Source organism: Pholcus phalangioides, unplaced genomic scaffold (genome assembly GCF_987345545.1).
Source record: "Pholcus phalangioides strain wild (caught in Gottingen) unplaced genomic scaffold, Ppha-v1.0 ptg000004l_1, whole genome shotgun sequence".
Taxonomy (NCBI): domain Eukaryota; kingdom Metazoa; phylum Arthropoda; class Arachnida; order Araneae; family Pholcidae; genus Pholcus; species Pholcus phalangioides.
This window is the reverse complement of record NW_028301597.1, coordinates 2,510,393-2,534,991: the sequence shown is the minus strand read 5'-3', so window position 1 is coordinate 2,534,991 and position 24,599 is coordinate 2,510,393. Positions and strand designations below refer to the sequence as shown.

General features: G+C 34.7%; 1 protein-coding gene across 3 annotated transcripts in view; it reads left to right on the top strand.

Moving 5' to 3' along the window:
* Positions 1-19,808, top strand: part of LOC149086416 (cysteine and glycine-rich protein 1-like) — a 32,822-nt gene extending 13,014 nt beyond the window's left edge. For all 3 annotated transcript variants that reach the window (XM_089255509.1, XM_089255523.1, XM_089255517.1), the window contains exons 3-6: positions 2,452-2,629; positions 5,035-5,194; positions 6,740-6,836; positions 12,023-19,808. In XM_089255509.1, coding sequence (XP_089111635.1) covers positions 2,452-2,629; positions 5,035-5,194; positions 6,740-6,836; positions 12,023-12,099 — 512 coding nt within the window. In that variant the 3' untranslated portion in view covers positions 12,100-19,808. The remainder of the gene's footprint in view (positions 1-2,451; positions 2,630-5,034; positions 5,195-6,739; positions 6,837-12,022) is intronic.
* Positions 19,809-24,599: the final 4,791 nt, after the last annotated feature.

Here is a 24,599-nt window from a genome sequence, read left to right as displayed (position 1 = left end):
GGACATACAAGCCGTGTCCAAGTTAACCAATATGGCGACTTCCTGCGCGACTTCATGAAATAAACAAATCTAGATTTAAAGAAACGTAGAAATTAATATATATATATATATATATATGTTTTCCCCCTTTTTTAAGGGTCGCTCAGTATTTCGACCCCCCCCCCCCGAACTTCAAGTTATCCATCTGCCAGTTTCAGCTTCCAAAAATGCTTAATTAAAGCTGTGGAATTTTTTCGATGTACTTTTTACGGACCCATAATTAATTTTAAAATATCTTACCCCACATGAATTTATGCAGTTTGAATGTCAAAAGACTATACGGAGACATTAACTTTCATGCTTGAGAAGATATAAATAAAAAGTTGAAATCAATGTTATTGCATGAATATCCAACTCAAAAGTAGGTCCGGCTAATTACTTCATATTTAATCTCCTGGGCTTTGTATATCTCTAAGCGAACTCAATATTTCAAAAATCGAGAATTCAATACAATTTTTAAAATTATTGATGTGGCAGGAAACTCCCAGTACAAATTTCCGCATTTATGCAGTAAAATCTGCAATTTTAACACTGATATCTATGAGAATCATCCTTTGCCTGACCTTCAAAGTGATGCTGATGATGATTCTGATGACTATTGAAAAAAGTGGCAAACCATTATAAAGGCATAGACTGTTATACATATACAATGGCAGCGTTAAAGAAGCGACAAACCATTGTAAAGGCATATACACGTCTAAAACGCATTGCTAAGGAACCATGGTAACCAAAGTAAACGTTCGGAAAGTGATTGTTGAGGCCGAGAAACCATTGTTGCCCGACAGTTTTTTGGCCATTTGGGGCATTTGCCCTGCTCTGACAAACTTTTAAAGTAGCCTATCGTTCAAGTCGGGTCCCATTTGGTATATATGCAAAATTTGGCGACGATCGATCTAAAATTGTAGATTTGTATAGAGAAAACACACACACACAAAAATCAATTTTATATATATAGATTGATAGCCTGCTGTGATGAGTGGAGATCTTGCAGCCTCCCTTAAATACAACAAAGACTGTCCCAGATGGTGATGGTATAGGCTAGAGCAGCGGTTCTCAACCTGTTTTGACTCGCGGAGCCTTTTTCATTATATAATTTCTATGGCGGAGCCATTTATCAAATTTACTGATTCATTTTATTTTCCTCGAGTCGCCGCGGAGCCCCTGGGAGTTGCACATGGAGCCCTTGGGGGTTGAGCCCTGGTTGAGAACCGCTGGGCTAGAGGGATTACTTTATTTTATTTTACCGATGCAATGCAAGGGGACCCAGGTTTGATTCCCGCCGCTGTGGTGGTCGAGTGGTCATAATGACGGACTCGCATCGCGGGGATCCGGGTTCGAACCCCACCGACACCGCAGTGGTGGTCGGCTGAAGTTGGTTTCCTGTGGTTCCCAACTTCGAGGGGCAAATGCAAGCCGATCTCCCCATTAAAAAGTCTCGCCACAGAGAGCAACACGCCTACAACGATAAATTATTCAATCATTACACTTCACTCACAGTTAGAAAAACTAGTGGCAGATGGCAGCACGACACATAACAAGCATTACACAGAAACAAACTTCGTGTCAGGTTTCACTACACGTACACACACATTCCCGCATGTACCAATTCGTTGAAGGTTCTGCAGAGGAATATGGACGAGGTGCATGTGTGGTTTAGTAGTAGTAGCTTTGATTCCCAGGGGAGATGGTTTTTCTTAAGGTTTGCATCAGCATAACAACCGGGAAAATATCTTTTCAAATGGCGAGAAAATAACATAATTTCTTTGAAGAACTGGTTTTATTAAATTATTTCATATGGTATTATCAAGGTTAAACTTTAAATTGAACTCAACATCTTTCATTATTACATTAAATGGCTTTGGAAATTAATAGTAACTCCACATGTTTATAATTTGTGAGGTGTTGCTATTTTATTTTATTTTTTTTTGCAAACATTAGATGGATGTTAAACTGATTATTAATCAGTTATGGAGACAATTCACTCTGAATAAAGCTAAGTATCGGGAAACTGCCAGAAAATCCCATTTGCATACTGAACACATGTTCCATACTGATTAAAAAGAAAAATAAACCAACAAAATTTTTATTTTTATTCAGAAGACACCAACGAATAAGGCAAATACACAAAAAATAATAAAAGTCCTAATGCATTTCAACACCAATGGGTGCCGTCTTCAGAGGAAAATTTAACCACTAGTTTCGCTGACCGAGTTTCCCATTTGGGTTGTCGGTTGCTCAGTATCGGGAAACGAACACCAACCACACCAATCAGCAGAAGAAGTACTTCTTCCGCTGATTGGTGTTGTTGGTGTTCGTTGGTGTCTTCTAAATATTCTTGGGCAAAGTGGATCAACTCTTCTAAAATTTTTATGTTTAAAAAAAAGTTTGTTTCAAAGGTTCTGACTTTTCTAGCCAACAAACAATGCAACAGGCATTTAGACAGCAATAATCTTACTGAACATGAAGGAGAAATATACTGTAGATCTTGTTATGGGAAGCTTTTTGGACCCAAAGGCTATGGGTATGGTGTTGGAGCTGGTGTTTTGTCTATGGATACGGCAGATTCATACAAGAATGGCCCTCCTACCAGGTAACATAGCTTGTTTCAATACTCAAATTACCTCTTTTTTTTTACATATATTTCTAATTTTATGTTAATTTTCATAAGCTATCAGTTTCAAAAACAGTGTAAGTTATGATACATTAGATTCTGGTTTTTTTTAGCATTTTACATGTCAAACTTTCTATACTCGTAAATAAATTTTTGAACTTGAAATATACTGATATTTGTTTATCCATCTTAATAAATGTTTTTATAATAATTGCAAACAAAAAATAGGTTTCTATGAAGGAAAAAATTCAGTTGTTCTTCGGAAACTTAAATTTCTTGTTCTAAGTTTTTCCTTTGCATTGCATTCCAAGAGCTTATTTCCAAAGCGTATTATATCTTCTTTTTTTTTTTTCATTTGTGCACCACAATCATCACATAATTGATCATAAACTCGCCTGAAGTACCAAAGGATGTTTAGAGGTGTCTCGAGTTCGATACCCGGTTTGTCCTTGTCAGAAAACTTTCCTGACACGGGTACAACAGAAACAGCGACATGACCACAGAAAAAATTGCTACCGCAGGGAGTCCCCCATCAAGGGTTTAGCGCACCACCCTCTCGATGAGTATAAAAAACAAGCCTGCTGTTTGGAATCTGCAATAAATTGTAGGTCCTGGTCTGATTAGCCCTCATGTGCAAAAAATGACTGTGGTGCGACAAAAAATTATCAAATGATTGATCATCTACATCCATCCATAGTATATAGAACAACACTTGAAATTTTGGATGTGATAATCAGGTTTGAGGCTTTCTTGACAGAAGCATACACCTAGTAGCAGACCCTGTGCCCTCTAAAAACATTTAAAATTAGAAATATCAAGAGATTAATTTTAATCAATTTGTTTAATTTAAAATGTTACTTTTCTTGATGGTTAGTACAGTTGTCTCACAATTGTATAAGCCAACACTTTTTTTTATAAACTGGTCCTCTAGCTGTGAACAATATGTGACTTCTTTCAATACCTTTCTCATTTATGAGCAGTTTAAGTCTGTTAGTGAAAATGAATATCAACTTTAACTGAAAATTTCTCTGGGGGAGACATTTTTCCTGTATCCTCCTTCTCTCTAACCCACCAGTGTGCCCCCTTCTAAAGAGGGTTCTGCATACACGTCTGGTGCCTTTGTATGCTTCCCATTAAATAGGTTTGGCAGTTATTCAGGAAAACTTGGCCAAATAATGAAAGAAATTTTAGAAATAAATATAGTTATAAATAAAAAAAATATTGTTATCTCTTGTGTATCATAGACACGGCCGCTAGTTTTAACGTGAATACATTTTTTGTGCCTTAAATCCCATGATAGGTACTGATATAATTAAATTATGTCATTATCAACAGCTTTGTCTCTGGAATAGCTAACAAATGATCCAGTGTCGAGGGAGATAGGCGGCTTTTTCTCAGCCCAAGATATCAAGGAAACATTTTCTGGATATCATACTGAGGTGAACTCGGAAAGAACAGTCATCTTGTCTCCGCCAGGACTCAAACCCAGCCTCTCTTGCATACTGGGCAAACATGCTACCATCTACACTACTGGAGACACAACCCTGCCTTCCTTATTTCATATGCTGTGGCGTGAAATAGCTGCAGCATGGGAAATAAGGCATGAAATAGCCACAGTGTGTCCAATAATACTTGCCTGGTATGCAAGAAGGCCTGAGTTCGAGTCCTGGTGGAGACAAGATGACTTTTCTTTCTAAGTTCACCTCAGCATAATATCCAGAAAATATCTGTTGCCTTCATACCAGTGTCATCTATTTTCATTGTTAACTGCTTGAGATATAGCGGGAAACAATTTTTTACGAATCAGGGCAGTGGGCCTGATGCCCAGACAGGAAGAGATATTGAAACCAAAGTGATATCAATGAATGCACCTTTGTAATGTGCATTTGATGATACCATTGCTTTTGACTTGCCTTGGGTATGTCCTGAGATATGAGCGTTTAAAGAATTTCATCACTTAACTTTTTAGGAATGCTCCCAGTATTGTCAGATGATTTAAAAGACATATTCACGTCAAGCACTTTGTGGAAAGAAAAAATGGGGAATATGAAAATTTTTTTAGAAACAATTCAGATGAATGCATAAAATACCTTTTCATATGAAAATATTCTGCAATTTTGGATTCAAGCCCTTTGAAAATAAACTCTCCATTTGTGATTTAAAATTGAGTCATGGATTACTTCATTATCTGATTTTTTTTAGCATTTTAGATGGGTACAATTTAACTTTACATTTTTCAAAGATTAAATATATATATAAATGAAGTAGAAACTAATAATTAAGCAATTTTTAGTGCACGTGAATATTTTCATATTGTAAATTTTTGTGAAAGACTCAGTTATTTAATTTTAAAAATTATAAATTATTATTTTTTTGTGATCTAGTAATATCCCAGCTACTGCTCAAGCTCATGTAGCACCCCTAAAAGGTCCCCCTGCACCAAAAGTAACAGCACCTGGAAGGTCGAAATGGGGTGGAGCAGACATATGTCCAAGATGTGGTAAAGCTGTGTATATGGCTGAAAAAATGATGGGTGGTGGATCGGTAAGTTCATTCTTTTGTTGTTTTGTTTGCGTATTTTTGTGATAAAGTCAGAGGAAGGAATAAGTTAATATGCCCATTCTGAGAACAAAAAAGCCACCTCCCGGATATTAAAAAAAAAGATGACAAAGAAGAGACAAAAAAAATGAGAGAAAGAAAGAGAGAGGCAAAAAGACTAAAACGCAGATCACCTTTAGTAAATAGTCTCAGAGTTTTGATTGCGATCAAATCTGAGACAGTAATGATGTTAATTGAAATTTAGATAATTATTCTTTGACTTTAAAAAAGCCTTTTTTGCTTGCACACTAATTTTGATTTTGTATGTGTTGGAATTTTGTATATAAGTGTCAAGTTTTTTTCTTGAGAAAGCAAGGCCAGCATAAAATTTCAGAATGTGCAAATGAAAGCAAGAGCAGTTTTGTATTTAAAATCAATGCATAGTGCTGGTCACGTGTATCGCAGCTAGGTATAGAAGTGTGAAAAAAATGTCAAGGAATAGTATTGAGCTACATGTATGTATTAGCCACGAGGCTAAATTATCAGCATGAGCCAGACTACATTCTGGCAGATTATTACAGGCAATTTGGCTAGATTGGCAATACAAAAACAACAACAAAACAAAAGATAGTCACACATGATTATGAAACTTTATTTTACAATGCTCTTGTACTTCCTACTAGGTCCTTAGTGTATCTTCTCTGGGTCTAGGGCAGACTTTTTCATGGGGCTTCTTGAAAGTGTTATTATTATGAAAAATAAGTATATTTTTTGTTGGAGGTCCCCATTCAGTTCGAGGCCCCGGGTAGTGCCCAGTTGCCCCAGCCTAGTTAGTCCTGCTTCTTACATTCACTGTCACTTGATCTGGAGTCATGCATTGTCCAAAAACCTAAATAACCTAGCCATCAGTCCCTGATGTCTCCTTGTGTCTTTGCATAAATTTATAAATGTCTTGTCTATCTTCTCACCATGTAAGTATTGGAAAATATTCTTGTGTGATCAAGGAACTGAAAATTGTGCATTATTTTTTCTTAGTCTCTTGTGTTTTTGAAATACCTTAAGTAGTGCCATGTGATGGAGAATATGCAATTGAGCCATTCAGTCAGCCAGTCTCTTGGTTTTTAGGCTATTCAAGATTGATTTGAATAGTAGTCCCATAGATTATAACCCAATTCTCAATCTCATGATTTACAATGATAGCCATGTCCTCTTGCATTTTTAAAGCCATTTCCCATACAATTTACACTTACACACATGAAGTGTAATATAATATTATATTCCAATTTTCTTAAGTACATTGTTTACCTTTTGCTGGTTTACAAAAGACCTATATTTTTTATATTTTTACTGTGTACTTTGCTGTGTTTTTACTTTTTTCACTGCGTACTTTCACACAACTGTACCTTTCTAAAGCTCTAACAAGTCCCACATTTTCAAGGAGGAAAAATCATTAAAAATAATATTTATAAAAGGGAAGTTACAATCTTTGAATATATATTAAGTGTATTCTTTTGAATTGTGTTAAATTTTGTTTTTAAATTTTCTTTTAAGGCTTGGCACAAGACTACTTGTTTCAACTGCAAAGAGTGCCATAAGAGATTAGAATCCATGACACTTTGTGAGCGGGAAGGAGAAATATACTGTAAAAGTGAGTATTTTAATAATAATAGATGAGAATTAAAATTTTACAGTTGCATTCATAAAAAGTCGGATGACCTTATTTTTGCTAAAATATTTTAATGCATGGGTACAATCTATGTATACGAAATCGATTTTGTGTATATGTTCTCTTACAAATCTACAATGTTTGATCGATCGTTGCCAGATTTTACATATATACCAAACAGGGCACAGATTGAACGATAGGCTACTTTAAAAGTGTTTCGGAGCAGGGCAAATGCCCAAAGTTGGCAAAAACTGCAATAATCGTTTCTGGGCCTCAATAATCACTTTCGGAATGTTTACTTTGGTTCCCTAGCAATGCGTTTTAGACATGCATATGCCTTTGTAATGGTTTGTCACTTTTCCAATCCTGCCAGTAATAGAAGAAAAACCTGGGCAGCGCCAGGTATTTTAGCTAGTCAGTATATAAAGCATATAGATTTGATTCTTACCTACTTATACTTTGTTTATAACAAAAAATACTTAACCTTATGAGATTAAAAAAAAAAATCAGTTGATTCACAAGAATTATCAAACCATCAAAAATAAGCATAATAAATAACATATTTTCAGTATTTGGTAGGGTACCTCATGGCTTTAATTACTGCACTGCATCTGCAGGGCATTGAATCCACCAAATCCGTCAAATTTTTGATAGGTATTTTTTTCCATTATTGCTGCAAAAATTGAAATTTTTCACAAATAAGAAATTTTTATAGCTTTACAGTGGTGTTTAAGCACCGGCCATAGATTCTCTATTGGATTAAGATCAGGTAACATCGATGGCCGTTTTAGAATTCTCATTTTTTTGGTGGTAAACCATGGCTTCACAGGCTTGACTGTGTGCTTCAAATCATTGTCTTGTTGAAAAATCCATCCTCAAAGCATTTGAGTTCTGCCGTAGGGTAACATGTGGGCCTTTAGAATGTCCAAATCTTGTTTTTGGTCCATGATGCCTGTTATTTACACCAAAGGACCAGCACCAAAAAAATCCAAAGAAGCCTCACACCATGATGTTACCACCACTATGTTTAACTGGAGGAAACTGATATCTTCTGTTGAATTGCTGGTTACTGGCTGCCTAATATATTCACTCAATTCAAACATTTGAACTTGGACTCATCAGTCCAAATAACCTTTGCCCATTGTTTAGGAGTCCAAGTTTGATGCTTCCCCCAAAGCAGAATGTTTTGCATTGTTCTGCAATAAGCCCTCAGCTGAATGAAAATGTTCTGCAGTAAAAATGCTCATAATTTTGCATTGTTTTCTACATTTTTTTTAAAATTCTTCCAGGTAGTTCTGCAGTAGCACTGATTGTTTTGTGATGCACGTCACAGATTTTGGCATATTTTGCTTTGGGGGAGGCTTCCGAGCAAAGTCAAGTCGGGCCTTTCTATCATTAATGTAAACCAAATAATTTTTTGTGGGTCTTCGACCAAAAAGACGAGCTTCATAAAGAGGTCATGTGATTGCAGAGACACAGATAGAAACTCCATAAACTGGCTTGGAACAATTGGTTTATCTCCACTGTAATCTTCGTCAGATTCTTTACCGAATGTTGTTTTATCAAGCAATCAATTCTGGAACAAGTTTTTCTTGGGTGACCAGAACCAGATTTTTTTTTACCTCACCACGTACTTGAAACCACTTTCAAACATCACATATTGCCGATTTTGGAACACTTAGAAGTAAAAACAGAAGTTTAGAAATAGAAATGTAGCTTTGTCCATCTTAGATAAGTTTCACGATCTGTTCTTATGTTTCCAGAAAAATTTGTCTTTTACGGGGCATTTCCCTCACCCACAAAGTTGCAAGAAAAATGATTTTAAATTTAAAAAAATGAAAAACAGCCCCAGAAACAAGAAAGATTCACACTGTCCGACTTTTTCTAAGCTTTGAATGAATTACTTTCAGGGAGCAGCATGTTATATACCTTTTTTTGCCTATAAAATTAAATCAGTCATAAGAGTTATGTAGATAGACGTCATACAACGTAACACCGATTTGCATTTCATTTAGAGGGAAAAAACAGATCATCCGATTTTTTTAAATGTAACTGTTTAAGTGAGTTATCTCTCTAAAACTAATACATAGTAATCTCTCACTTATGTATTGGTACAAGGGAACAAGGAAAAGAGAGCATAAGTGAGAGAGACTTCTAACAAGTGAATAAAATTATTTACCTATGTCTTTGACCGGAAGTGCAGAAAGTTGTCTTATAAAGTGTAAGTGAGAGGGTTATATAAATGTGTGTGAGATCACTGCATTTTATTACTTTTTTTTTGCAAATTGTAATAAAATTCTTTACTCATTGCTAGAAGCTTGTAATAGATAATGTGGCAGTATTAATGAACTGTGAATGGCACAAATTCAGAACTCAACTTATCTGAATCTTCCAGTCATTCCTTTTCTGAATCTTTCCTAACACAGCAGAATTTAATCTCGCCTCTAGAAAAGAGAAGGTGTCAAGACACATACAGTTAGTCCCCTTACCAAATAGTTAGTGCATGAACCTCTTGTTGAGACAGGGGAAAAATACTGATCAGAATCAGCTTTTGAACTACCCATTCCTGTCTAATTAACCCGTGTGTGTGCAACAAAAATGATAAAATATGGCAAGCAAAAAGGTCTACTAGCTCATTTCAGTCATTATTCATAAAACTTAAAAAAAAAAAAAAACAACACCTTGACAATACCATGCTTATAATTGTTTCAAATTTGAATTAATATAGATAGAAAATGTAGTAGGTAGAAAAGCCTCTGTGTGGTCATAGTGACAGACTTGAATTGCAAGGAATTGGGTTCGAACCCTACCGGTGGCACACTTGTGGTCAGCTGAAGTTGGATTTCAGTGGTTCCGAATTTTCCAGCTTCGAGGCACAAATGCGTGCTGGGCTCCCATTTTGAAAGGCCTACAACGCGATACTGACAAAACATGAAAATTCAAGCATTTTCATCTTTACTTTAGAAAATGGATGCCAGATGGCAGCATGAATATGAAACAAGCACAACTTGACAACATAAATACGTTAGGGCCAAGCATACACTCAGAACACACATTCCCTCTTTCTGGCATGTGCCTATTCATTAGAAATTCCGTAGAGGAATGTGTACGACATGCATGTTTGGTTTAGTAGTGGTAGGGATTCTGAACTTTGAGGCAGGAATGGGAGTACCCTGTTAAAAGTCTCGCCACAGACATCAATAGATCTAAAACAGTACAAATATTTAAACATAATTATTCATTCGTAGTTTGAAAACTAGATGGCAGCACTAAAAAAATGCATGCAAAACACTTTTAGGTTAATGCATTGGTTATTCAGAAGTTGGATTTAGAGATTTTAAATACTACAGAATAATATATTTTTTCGACAGCTTGCTATGAATCACTCAGACTGTTAGGTGCACATGCACATTTTCAGCATAAATCATACGGTAGTAAATTGTCTATGACAATAGATAATAGTTGTACTCGGTTTGAAAGAAAGAAAGGTAGGCAGAAAGAGAGAAAAGGGAAGATGCTACAACAATATTTGCATAATTACAGCAATTTAGGCATCTGCCAATTTAACTTCTGATATGGAAGACGGATAAACACTTCTCAAACATAAAACCATGCATAACTAAGATAGTGCCTCACATACACATGCAAAATTTTTTGCCATGCACCAATTCCTAAGAAATTTCTCAGAGGAATGATTTCAAGGTTCATGCATGGTTTAGTATTAAGTAGAAGAAACAATGAATATGCGTGCATTATACCAACTTCTTCGATTTGAGATAGAATATGTTTGGCAGCACCATAAACAGGAGGGTTCCCTACTCTGACATTTTAGACAAATGTCTGGTATCTTCCCGGTACATTTGGATAGTGGATTTCTCAACTGTAGTGTGTTGGTTGGCTCCCCCTCCTCACGCACACACTTTCTCAGCTAACCTAACATCCATACACACATGCACCTTGTACACATTCCTTTACGGAATTTCTGTCAAAATGGTATATGCCAGAATGCGTGTTATGTGTGTCTAATATATTTATGTTGTCAGAATTGTGCTTGTTTCATGTTCTTGCTGGTGCTGCCATCTGTCTTCAATATTTTGAAGTAAAGATGATAAATGCCTGAACTTTCATGTTATATCAGTATCACGTTATAGGTCTGCCTGCTCTCTGCAGAGACACTTTTTTAAATGGGAGAAAGACTTGCATGCACACTTCAAAGTTGGAAAACTGCAGAAAACCAACTACAGCTGACCACCACTGTGCTTCAACAGGGTTCGAACCTGGATTCTCACAATGGGAGTCCAGCATGATACTCGCACAACTGCACAGCAGCTGGAGAGATACACTAAAAAAGTATTTTTATAGTTGAGGGGCAGAGGCGTATGCAGGGAGGAGCACAGTGGGGGCCCATGCCTCCCCGCAAGTGCTCAAAAAAATTAAAAGTACTTTAAAATGTCTTTGTGTAAAATAATTAAAATATAAGAAAAACCACTTTCATTTTATCTTAATCAATTTCTGTTGATATCAAAGGCTTTTTTATTGGTCGTTACTGAAAATTCCATGGAAGAAATTCTTTGTGCCCTCCAATAGTTGATAAAACTATTGGAGGGCACAAAGAATTTCTTCTGCGTAGAGGTGTATGTCTGTGTATGCCCCTGGGTAGAGGTGAACAATTACTCCCTACTGTGCACACCCTTTGTGATCTGTTCCCTCCCCACTTTTCAATATTTGAAGAGCTCGTATCTGCATATGCATTCACCTCTTGTATCACCGGTTTTGCACCTCCGTCTTTACTTCAGTTAATCACAGTAAGTGTGATTTGTCCAGTTACGGTGCACAATGGTTAAACGACACAAGCAACAGAATATTCATATATTGCCCAGACAGTTTCAAACATACTGTGATGCTTGATTTATTAGCCCACAACCATCTTAAAATTGTATAAATACTTTGTTTAACCTGTGACAGTAATGATTGATACATTTTCATCTTGCTTTATATTTGCTCCCAGCCAACTTGAGACTTTTGCCTTACTACATTAGCCAGACAAATTTTGTGTCAAAAATCGGAGGTGGTAATAATAATATTGTGACTGAACTATGCATTGGTTATTCAGAAGTTGAATTTTGAGATTCAAAATATCATGAAATAATATATATTTTTTTCAACAGCTTGCTATGGAAAAATGTTTGGACCAAAAGGATATGGATATGGCCAAGGTGCGGGAACTCTTCAAATGGGCCAGTGATTTTATTTTTCATTCTTTTCCTTTTCTGAGGTTGAATGCATTTACAATGCATGTTTCTCCCTCCCTAAGATTTATAAGCATTTTTTCTTTAGAATTATTTACTCATTTGTAAAGATGTTTTTTTTTAGTTTCCTCTATGCATTATGCATAGATATGCATGTATATTTAGTCTAACTGTAAATGGAATAATATAAAGAGTTTTATTTACCATTATATTTAAATTTTTGCTGATGTGTTATGTATTGTGCAAGCAAGAGAAAAGCTCATTGCTGACTAGTGGCCATACATATTATGTCCTTATGTAATTGAATGTTTTTTAATCACACTGATAGTTCATGTGCACAAATCTTGCTGGATGTATGAGCAAAATATGTGTCTGAAATTTTCTTCCATTTCATCAATGTTTATGATGGATTTTATTCCTTTTCTGTGTATGTGTGTGCTTTAAGTTCTGGGTAAACTTGTACAATATTGAAAAATTAACATAATTGAAATAGACATTCAGATAGCTCAACAAAATATTTCTTGCAGAAAATTCAAATTTTTTTGAATTTCAAAAAGTTTTTGATCCCCATTCATTACGCCCATCCGAAAAGCACAAGCTAATCTAAATGCCAAGGTGTTATTTGTTTGACAACAAAGCTTTCATTTTCTTAGCATATAAGATTACAAAATGAACAGTATTTATACCAATTAAAACAAGAGTAATTGAAAAACTTTTAATATAGATTTTTGCTAATGTTGCCTTGGTTTCAGCATTGTCCAAGTTTAAGTTTTTCTATTCATCGGGAAAAGAAATACAGCATTTTTAGTGTAAGTGCCATGACACAGATGTTTTTGAAAACAGGATTTTAGAGCAGTGGTTCTTAACCACAGGTGCGAGTGGGCAATTTTAAAGTGAAGGGTTGAAGAATATATATATATACTCTGTGATGTGATTACTCACACATAAAGCGGTGTAAGAATGTGTAAGAGTACATTTGAATGTTTAAGAATGTACATTCAAGTTTACTGGGGATATAGTCCAGTAAAAGACGTTGAGAACCACTAGTGGAGAGTAATTTTTCTCTAAGATAGCAGAATCATCTCTTGAGTGAAGGGGACTTCAGCCATAATAGCTTCAAATATGAGATAAGGTATTATGAGTTGGTTCAGAAAAGGCACTGAGTCATTTACACTAAGAAATGTTTTCTGAAAAGGGAGAGGGTATAGGACAAATCAGTTTCATTTTTAAAAGTTGAGGATTATCCTATGGAAAGTAACAGCAGAAAGGAATTTATAAAAAAAAGTTATATAAAATATTGTTTGATTTTGAACCTAATGTGTAATGTTTAAAATTGAACTTGCTTATATGGGCAAACATTCGAATCTGTGACAATATTAAGAAACAACATTTTCTCAGCTAAGGAATGAAGCTCACATTACACTTTGAGATATGTTAGATTCAAGTTAATGGTATATTAAAATTTATAAACTGGTGAAAATACCTGGGGCCACTTGGATTTTTTCCATAGGCTATACTCAGATTTTTTCCATAGGCTATATTGGGAAAATTAAAGTGACAAACCATTGTTAAGCAAACATTCCAAAAGTCATTGTTGAGCCTATGAACCATTGTTGTTGCTACTGGACAGTTTTTTACCAGTTTACACATTCGCTTATAGCTTTGACGTGTGACGAAGTAGTAGTATTGTTCAAGTCAGGCCCTGTTTGGTGAACAAAATTTGGCAAAGATCGCTTTAAAATTGTAGATTTGTACAGAGAATATGCACACACAGACGTATAGAAAATTAATTTTATATGTACAGATGCATTTATAATTTTTTTAAAAATTGTCATGACATTTGCTTTAGTCCCAAAAACGAAAGACTGTTTGTGTATATACATTTTCAAGACTGTCCATGGAATACAGTAGAGTCTCAATAATCTGACATGAGCAGGACCGTCACCACCTCGGATTAATGAAAACTTGGATTATCAGAAAAGTGACACAAAACAACTTTTTAGAGGGGGAAGTATCTACTCTTACCCTTAATTCATTACACAACTGCTAAGACTGACGGGTTTGGGGGCCTGGTGGCCCAATATCAATGTTTTTTTTGTGTAAACAATAAATTTACTATAGAGGAGCCTGTGAAAACTTCTAACCTGAAAAGCCACTAAAGAACCCATTCTAGGCATCAAGACCCCTTTAGCCCTTTGAAGGATAGACATTTCTTCAAAATCCATAGAAAACATGTAAACAGGTGGGACACCATCTGTCCCATTGCCTTTTAAAGGGTTAAGACAGAAACTACTCAAATTTTGTAAGAAAACATAAAATGAAAGAAAACTCATTATTGGCTGAAAACAGTCTTTTTTGAGAAAGGAATTTCAAATAATCCAATAACCCTCGAGACTACTGAATTTCAGCATTGTTAATTGTCTATTTTCTTACTCGACGTGTCAAATTCATTGTTTTTGGAATGTTTTCTTTTGTTTGGAAATTTTTTCCATATTTATGGTTACATTGAGAACATTTATATAAAACTCTGTCAGGTTTGTCATACTCTCTTTTGAAATCTGGCTAAGTTAAGTTTGAGAGCACAATTTTTCCTTTGAATTTCGGCTAATAACTTACAAGTTATTATTTCCTATAGCACTAATTAACAAAAGCAGACTAAACATTCCAAGAAGTTCAATTGGTGTTTTATTGCTTTACATTTCATTTTAGTCTGCCTCCTCTATGATGAAATTTTGTTTCGTACATTTTTTTAAAACTTCAAGTTTATTACAATTTCCACGATGAACTGAGATAAACAGAATGTACATATTTATTTACATGTGCATTATATACCCATGAGTTCTTTATTTGAAATGACCACATAACATTGTTATATAAAAACCTCTTCTGTGAGTGTCTAAAATGAAAAATTTTATAAACAAGGTATTGTACTGATTTCACCCCCCTCCCCAAGTTTTCGTTTTGTTTAAAGATTTTATGCACATAGTTTTTTAAAATAGAGTTAGAGCTAAACTGAAAGTGACTCTGGTGTACTGTATGAAACTGTCACAAATATTTTGTTAGAATAATTTTTGTATTCTTTATAATAATGATAAGACTCTTACAGTTCCACATGTTTCTCAACAGAAGGGATAAAAATTGATTATGCATAAATGAATCACAATAAATTTGTCTCAAAAAGCAACATTCCCTCTAATGTGTGTGTTTTCTTACTTCCACAGTAAGGCAATATGTCATGTACAACAATGGTGTACTTAGTGATTTTGCGTGCACTGAAATATATTTTTACTGTGCACAGCCCAGAACTCGTATCACTTAGAAGGAACGTTGCTCTCAAGTATATATCCTCGATTTCATTTAAGAAAATGGGGAGAAAACATACTAGCTCTTGTTGGTTGTATGCTTTCTTAGACACCCCAATGCACAAACAATGAGCCATGGTTGATCTTAACAATTTTGCACAGTTCTGCAGTAAAAATTCCCACAATAGTGTTATCTACACAAAAGTGTTCTTTTCTTATAATAATTATAAGAAAAGAACTTTTTTGTGTAGCTAACACTATTGCAGGAATTTTTACTATAACACACATCACAGAACAACCAGTGCTGCTGTTACACAATCTCGTAAGAATTATTCTTTTGAGATTGTTGAACAGCAGCACTGATTGTTCTGTGATGTGCGTTACAGTTTCAGCATATTCTGCTTTCGGGCTTTGACATAAGATTTGGTATTATGGTTCAGATCAACCACAGCTGCAGTAATCCCTCTTTCGCTTTCTGATAGATAATTGTCATGTGATAAAAATAAATATTTTTCCAAATCTGTGAAAGTTTTTATAAAAAAAATTGTGAAGCCAATTTTTTCTTTAGAAAAGTACTCTACTTTTTTTTTTGTTGAATGCGATTCATTCCAAATGTTTTGTAAATGTGAAATTTTTCATGAAGTGTTGATTCTTCACTCCCTATTAATGGCTGATATGGTATAACACTGATAGGAACTAAAATGAAGCTGTGCAAATCACACACACAATATCAATGCCTGCAATAGAAATGAGGAATTTTTGACATAAATATGTCTTTTAAATAATCTAATGATACTGGATGCATTTGCAAAAAGTTGCGTAATGAAATCACTTAACCCTTTATATTTCAGGAAGTATTCAGAATCTATCAGAATGTTTTTTTGATGTTTGTGGGTAGATCTCGTTAAAACAAATCCAATGATACCACTTTGGTCTTGTTACTTTTTCTGGTCTGGGCACCAGTCTCGCAGCCCAATTTTGTAACAAAATTGTTTTACGCTATTTCTCGAGAGGTTTGCAATGCAAATAGAAGCCTATGGTGTCATATAATTGATACTTTGAAGCAAATCAAATGAAATGGTACCACTTTGATTTTGATATCATTTTCAGTCTAGGCACCAGGCTTGTGGCCCATATTCGTAATGAAATTGTTTTATGCTATATCTCAGGAAGTTAATAATGCAAATAGATGACATTGATACCATCTGTTAGATATTTCAAAGACATCTGATGATATGCATTTCATTATGCCAGTACTTACCAAGCTGTTCATGGCACAACCTACCCCAATTTTTTTTTAAAGCTGTGTCATATTATGTGGGTGAGCAATTCTGACTGGACATAAGACTATATAAAAGCATATCTGTAGCTTTATTTGAAATGTTCGAATTTTCTCACAGAATCTAAAAAAAAATATGGACTGGAAAACACGTGAAACAAATATTTTTCTATACACATCTTAAAAGAAGAAAAAATGTGCAGTACTAGTATATACTTGTGTAAAGGTTTGAATTCTGGTCTATTGCCACAGGGCATTTTATTTCAGAAAGAGTGAAAAATTTTATAGCAGGTACATTTCATTATGTGAATTTTGATGTATGCTGCCATATATTTTTAAAATGAGTAGTGAAGGGATATAATGCTCAAGAATATTTTTTGGATTTTGTGTGACTGCTGCTTTCAGTGACAATTTTATCTGTGGGAAGTCAGCTCATGTATTTGCATCTGAAGTTTGCGAAACTACTGTTTGTGTATATTGTCAGGAACATTTCTATCTTAAATATTGGTAAGTTGTGCAGTCACCGGGATCAAATATTTTTCCTGTTACACTGATAAATTGATAGCAATGTCATAGCTGCCAAGTCTCCTGGTTTTCTCCTCCATCTCCACGACTTTCGAAAAATTCTTATATTTCCTGCATTTCGACTGTGATTGTAAAAGATCCCACCTTTTGGGGGAAAAAATCCTTCCCAAACAATTTATCTGGAAAAAGACCACTGCTTTTCTTTTAGTGCTCGAAATGACATTGAAAGCGTAATGTGTAAATTGCAGCCATCGCGTCAAATAACAAAATATGTATTCATTTTCGAGGGGAAAAGACAAAAGTAACCAATCAGCCAGTGTCAATTCAGCTTTTTGACATGGGGACTTGACTCAAATTGGTGATGGCCTTGTATCATGTCGAGTTTTTAGAACGGGGGAACCCCTCCATTGCTTTTCAAAAACTCCTTTTATATTTATTTTTGTACGAAATTTAGATTCATGCAAAAATTTTTATAATTCTTAAAAGTTGGCAGCTATGCAATGTACTCATTAATCATCCATGAAATCGAAATAACTTATATATGTGTATTTAATGGAATAAATTATATCCAGCTTTGTCGAAAGCAAAGAAGTTCTAAACAAAAATAAAGAAATATTATATTCAAATATTTTTTGGTATTAAAAATATTGTTATGATAAAATGTCTCCAAATGATCTATTAGATAACTGGATGAACATGAGAGCTCAGTGTTTCTTGCCCACAACTAACAATTATAGGTAACTAAAGAATTTATTTTAACAGATCCTTGTTTTGTATTATCCATGCATTTGAGGTTTTCTTGTATTGTCATTCTTTATTTTATTTATTTTTAATTGTTCCTATGAGACAATTAAAATAGTGATTATACATTTAAATATATATATCAATAAAACATACTCGTTTTTTATATACACCGTAAATAACCTAAAATAAATGGTGGTATATTTTTGCCCAATCTCGGGGAAGGGTAAAGCACAAAAGCACTATGTTCTAGAGCTTATAATTGTCAAAGCGTTGAATTATAATCTAACACTTTGGCAATAATTATTATTAATTAATAATGTTGATCGCAAAGACTATTATTACCCATAGTTTTAGCAAATATTCAAATATAGGTAGTTTTAAGGTAAAGCTTTTCATGAACTGATAGTTTGAATAAAGTATAGGAAAGATTTTATTCAATAAAAGCATCTTTGCAATTACTGTTGGTTTTCTATTTTTTATTTATTCCATGTATTTTTCAAAAAAAAGTTATTTACTATTACAGTGGAACCTTTGGGACTGAAAACTTTGTCTGCTTATAGGTAGTGCCTATTAATAGGTTGTAAAACATATTGCATCCAGTTGTAATTCAGAAATGGAAGTGGGGGGGGGGGGGTTGTTCTCTAATGGGTAGTGTCTGTTATAGAGGAGGTTCCACTATACTCTTATATATCTATTCCATGCAAACTACTATTTGATGCTTTGTTGTTAGAAGGTGATGAGATTAAAATGGAACATTCCTTTTTATTTGTTACATCATGAAATATTAAAATATTTATCAGTTTCGGGAGGTTCTCAAATTTGAGAACAATAATTGATGCTACATTTTTTTAGTATATCCATGGTAGCGATACTATGCATCTGAACATGTATTTCTTTAATGAAATTTGTGTAAATGTTATATGAAAAATGAAAGCTGTTAAAAAACATTCCTCTCGTGTTATTCAAATGAGTTTTTTAATTGTACTGTGCAGTATTGATAGCATTCATGTGTATTTATAATTTTATTTACAGTTAACTGGAGGAAAAATCCAAAAGTACCTGAATTTTATTTTATTCGTACACAAATTTTCTGGTATTTTCTCTTTTCAAAATATTTTTCCTTTTCTTTTGCAGCAGAAAAATTCCTTGTTAAATTTCTGTCCTAAATGCTACTATCATTGATAATATAGAATTACAGTAGAACCTCACTATAATTGATCCCATTGTAACAGACCTTATAATGGACCGTTAAAAAATTGTAAAATTTTTATCTGACAAGTTTAAAACTTGTTTTAAGTGTCTAAAAGTGCTTAAAAAGTATTAACTTGTTTAAAAAGCATTTTCCAAGCAAGCAATTAAATATTGATCGTTGTTTTGCATAAATAGGGCATGTGTTGCATGACTCATGCCACTTGCTAGCTAGATAAATTAGGATAAATACAGTGTATGTATACACATCTTTTTCAATTCAACCTATTTTGAATGCTGCTTTTTATTTGATTTGTAATAAACACACGTTTTACAGCTGACTACTGTACTTTCATCGATGTACACCTTGTAGCATTACACCCCCCCATAAGAATTATTTGTTATAAATCAGACTTTCATTGTAACAGAAAACCTTCAGCCCCTATTAGTCCATTATAACGAGGTTCTACTGTACTTTTCATGCAATATCTTTAGGGAGAGACCCTCCAGTGTTGTCTCATGGTGTAAAATTTGTTGAAGTTTGTAGAAACTATATTTATAAAATTGAAATATTTTGATTTGAACAGTTGATGGACTGTCTTTCAAGTTGAATAATACTATAAATCTCTCACAATTACAAAATAAAAGCTATTTTTGTAATTATCTCGTTAAAGGTATCAGTGATTTTTTTCGTGAGCCTATTTTTAAATTGCATTCGTTAACAGAAATTTTCAATAATAACCCAAGAGTTTGAAACCTTGATACTCAAATTGGTTACTTTCTTTTCTGCATGAAACAGCATTTTCTCTTGCTAGAATATTTTGTAAGCACATTTAAATTAATTTTCATATTTGTACTTGATTCAAAAGGGTTTAGTTACATTGATTTCTGCCCTTAGTGACCTACATATGCAGATAAATTTTATAATTGTAACAATGGAAAAAAATCACAATCAACATTTTATAATCCACTATTGCCACCACATTTTAATACTTTTCCATGGTAAAAATTTCTACAAATTTTAACTTGAATTTGAAACATTCATATACGTATAACCAATTAGATTCTTTTGCTTTCTGTATAAAAATAGATTTGATCAGTTGACTGACTGGTTAAATAATTTGCAAATCAGGCATTCTAGTTTTACACGGGGCTTATACATGTTTTCAGCTTTCTTCTGTATCAGAGTTGGACAAATCTCAAAAAATTTACATGCTCTACTGGTCATATGCTTAAGAATGATACATACCCAAATCACTAGTTTATATGCCAGCATAGGGTTGGAAAAAAATGCATGCCCAGTCAAAATTTTTACATGCCTCGAGCAATAGATTTGTCAAGTCCAGTTGTGTATATACGAGACTGGACAAATCAGTATATATCAGTCACAGAATTTCATTTGCATGTGCGTTTCTACAGAGTTTTACAAAAAAAGTTGCAATATTTGAATTTTTTCATATTGTGAATTAATTTATTTTATTTATTTTTAATGATTTTTACCATTGCTTTTTATAAATTATGGTTGGTATTCATACCATAACATTCCTTTGTTAAGCTGATTTTTTTTTTTATTCCAGCACAATTTTTGTCTTTTGAAATTTTTAGATTAAGTACCTGTGAATTTGAATTTTAATCAAAAAGACTTGTTTTAGTTTTATTGTGTCTGTATGAAAAGGCTGAGACTATTTTTAACTTTGACAATATATATGTACATAAAACTGACGAATAAATAGTTTTTTATAGTAGAAAATGATTATGTGAGTTCAGTTTTTCTTCTGTTCCATCATGAAATACAATACAAATTTTTTGGTAAGGGACAAATAATACTGTCATATCTCTGAGTTTGTATAGTCACCCTTACAGACTGAAATGAACGAACCGGGCTCTGTCACACCAGCGATGCAAGCTCAGTGTCCCCAAGGGCGTAGCCAAGCAAGGGAACAGGGAAGGAAAAGAAAATAATTATAGCAATAAAAAAAATTAGCCTCAATAATAATACTAATATAAAGTTTGCCGAACTGGGACTATGCAACAATTGTAGAAAAATATTTACATTAGCAAAAAATAGCAGTGCGAAGCTTTTAGACACATAGATGAGGCAGTACAGCAGTGGGCACAGATAGTCGACTCGAAGCTGCCTGGAAAAGAGTTGGAATGCGCGAAAGGAGAGCCCTTTCCTGGGGGCCACAGGCTGAGGGAAGCGTATATTAGAATCTGTGGTTTTGAAAAGTTGGTGTGTGTGTGTTCAGTCTGTTTTCGGCTAAACGTGCAGGGGCCCTCATCTAAAGCCTCCTAGAAGTACTGGATGATAATGCTGCTGCTCACGTGGAGGGCCATCTGACCTGACTGCATGAGTGTTGATGGTATCCTGTTCTGTCTGGGGCCGGTCGTGGAGTCCTGGAACCCACCTGGGTTTGGTGGGTTTTATGGGCGTTCTTGGATTAGTGTCATGCGCTCCAGCCTGTTCCTGTGAGATGGGCCCTTGACCTCTTTTATTCATAAACACCAGGAGCTCAATGAGCTCCATCGGGATTGAGTACTCAAGATGGATATACGGTATATTACATGGCAGAAGCTGTACAGAATATAGTTCACTACCCCGGGCCCGGTAAGGGCCCAGCAAATGTGAATCCATACATATATTTCTGCGTGGGGCCACGTATGAAGCAACAGCAGTTATGGTGCAAAGACAAAATTTAATTTAGAGAGAAGGCAGTTATACAACCAAAATTGTGGTCTCCTATTTTGTGATCGTCCTTACATGTTAATGCGATGTGAATAACAGCTGTGTGGGACAAATTTACTGCTGTATCCCTAGGGACTGAAAAAAAAAAAATACTTCATAATGGAGCAACTCCTTATCGAGTAAGCTGATTATGCTGACAAGAACGTTAAAAAAACTGACGTTATAGACGGAAATCACACTATATTCGGGTTAGACTTATTACGTGCAGACACATTTTTGTAGCATTTTATGACGTCTTACTTTTATTTTAATTTTAAAATCATTGCTTTGCACGTGAACGTATTTTTTTTCATTTTCCCTACACCAATGTTCTAATATTTTACGTAAATTTAACAAATTAAATTTTCTTGTAATCGTGCAAGTTATTTGCTCAAACTATTGGAATTAACCCATTAAAGACGACTTTGATTTTTCGAAAGAAAAAAATACTGAGCGGAACCCACTACCACCATTTATTGGCAAGGAAAAAAATTAAAATGTTGACTGGCAAATTTTCTTACCAACTGGTAAGAAAAATAAAAGTAATAAATAAAAAAAAAGTAATAAATATTACAAATAATATTTATTTGGGCGTTGACTTTGCTCCCTTGCTGACACCCTTCCATTGAGGTTCTAACTACACAGGGCAACTGGGCACTGCTTCAGGGTATGACGCTGGGGCCTCATGATGATAAAGTTCAGTGCTATGATTTTCGGGAATAATCATGTCAATTGGTAGGCAAGCTGGTGGGTACACATACATATAACACACGGTAGAACTCGCTTCTCTGAAAGGGAATCAAACGGTAGTCAAGTCGTCCACAGAGGTTTAGAAGATAGGTAAGTGTGAAAGAATTCGCAGGATTGACCTTTGGAGGGGACAAAAATAATCTTTTCCACATAAATTTTGAACTCCAAAAATGATTTAAATTGACAGAAATTCATTAAAATAGCATATGAAGCTGTTTTCTTTGGATATTCAAAAATTAATATATTTACAAAAAATATTTTTTTTTTATCATCGTAGGGAAGGAGGAAGGACACGTACTCTAGGGGTTCGCAGGGGGGGGGGGTTAGTCCCCCCCTGCGAACGTCCCTAGATAGGTGTCCCAGTACATCACTTTGCCGAGTGGCCCTACGGTGTTTTTAAGACGGCCCTCCCTCAGGAAAGGCTAATCTAAATGCTATATCTCTAGGTAAGCTAATTCTATGTAAAAAAAATTAATATCTGGACAACACACACAGGTGCTAATCTGCACTGTGATTCTTGTAGCACATTGGTTTTCAAGTGTCTTTGCTGCTTCTAGGGTCATCGTTAACCTTTGTCAGAGGCGTCGCAGTTAGCTGCGGATACTTATGTGTATGTTCGGTGCTTTGAAGCAGTTCTTTGTTAGACTGTGATAGGGAACCACAGGTGACCAAAGTTTGCGAACTAATGGGAGTAGTAGTTCCCCAGGGGCCCACAATATTTTTATTGGGGGTCCATGGCATAATTGGGGAATTATAAAAAACATTAAAGCTTAGTTAAAAAAAATATGTGAACAAATTACTTGAAAAGAAAAGTTTTAATTAAATTAACGTGCATTGATAAACTAAATTATGTGCAGCAACATTGATAAACTGCAGTAATAATATTGTTATGATTTTACAAAAATTGTACTTGTGGTGACACCTCTCGAAAGGAGAATGAAACGTTGTTTTAGTTCAGGCAGTCCAGGCATTGGTGTCGCACCGCATTTATTAGTACTGGATAGAATTTCCTCTATTGTTCGAGCACATTCTTGTTGGTAGATGGCTGTAGTTCTTGTTGCTATAAATGGGGGTTCGTGGGAGACACCCAGATTTTTGAAAGAGAGGTGGGGGAAGAGGTCTACGACTAAGAGCATTTGGGAACCGCTGCTGTAGCTCATGGGCCGTTCTTTCTTTCAGTCTTCCAGTGTCTTGCACATGTGAAAAATTATAGTCGACGTTCGTTATAACGAATCCACATTATATCGACCATTCCATTACAACGACTGGTAGGATAAACCTTAAATGTTTTCATAGAACGACTATCATGTATGCTTTACTTCCGACGTAGCGACCCTCTCAATATGACATCTGTTTTCGACGGGACGAAGGGGTCGTTATATCGAGCCTCGACTGCGTTAGGTTTTTCCCGCATATGAGGATCTACAGTATAGATGTTCTATACATGAAGGGTTAAAGTCAGAATGGTGTAAGCTACATTTCAACAATTCTGATAAGTCCAAAAATGCAATCTAAAAGTGCTAAACTGTTGAAAGAAAAAATGAAGTAAGCCTTGGCTTCCCACACAGTAGTCCGCCTCTAGATTGTGAAATCGACTTACATCACTCCGACTTTAACCCCACAAATTAACTTCACGTAGAAAAATGAACATTTTGAGTTATCTGACGATCAATGCGCGTGACGCATGACTTGGTTTTCATTGGGGATATAAATTTTTATTTTTCTCGCGAAAATATTTCATCGAATATCTTAAAAAATTGCAACATTAAAAAAACAACAACATTAGTTTGAAGCATCGTGGTTTTGGTAATTATATTTCCAAACACTTCACCAGTATTTCTTACATTAAAATATGTATAAGACACGGTCTAATCACCTCAGCAGGGATTGAGGGCAAACACTGGGAATGAAAAATACAATTTTCTTAATGCCGACATTCCCTTCTTATTAAATTTGAACGAATCCTTGTTATTAAATTTGTAA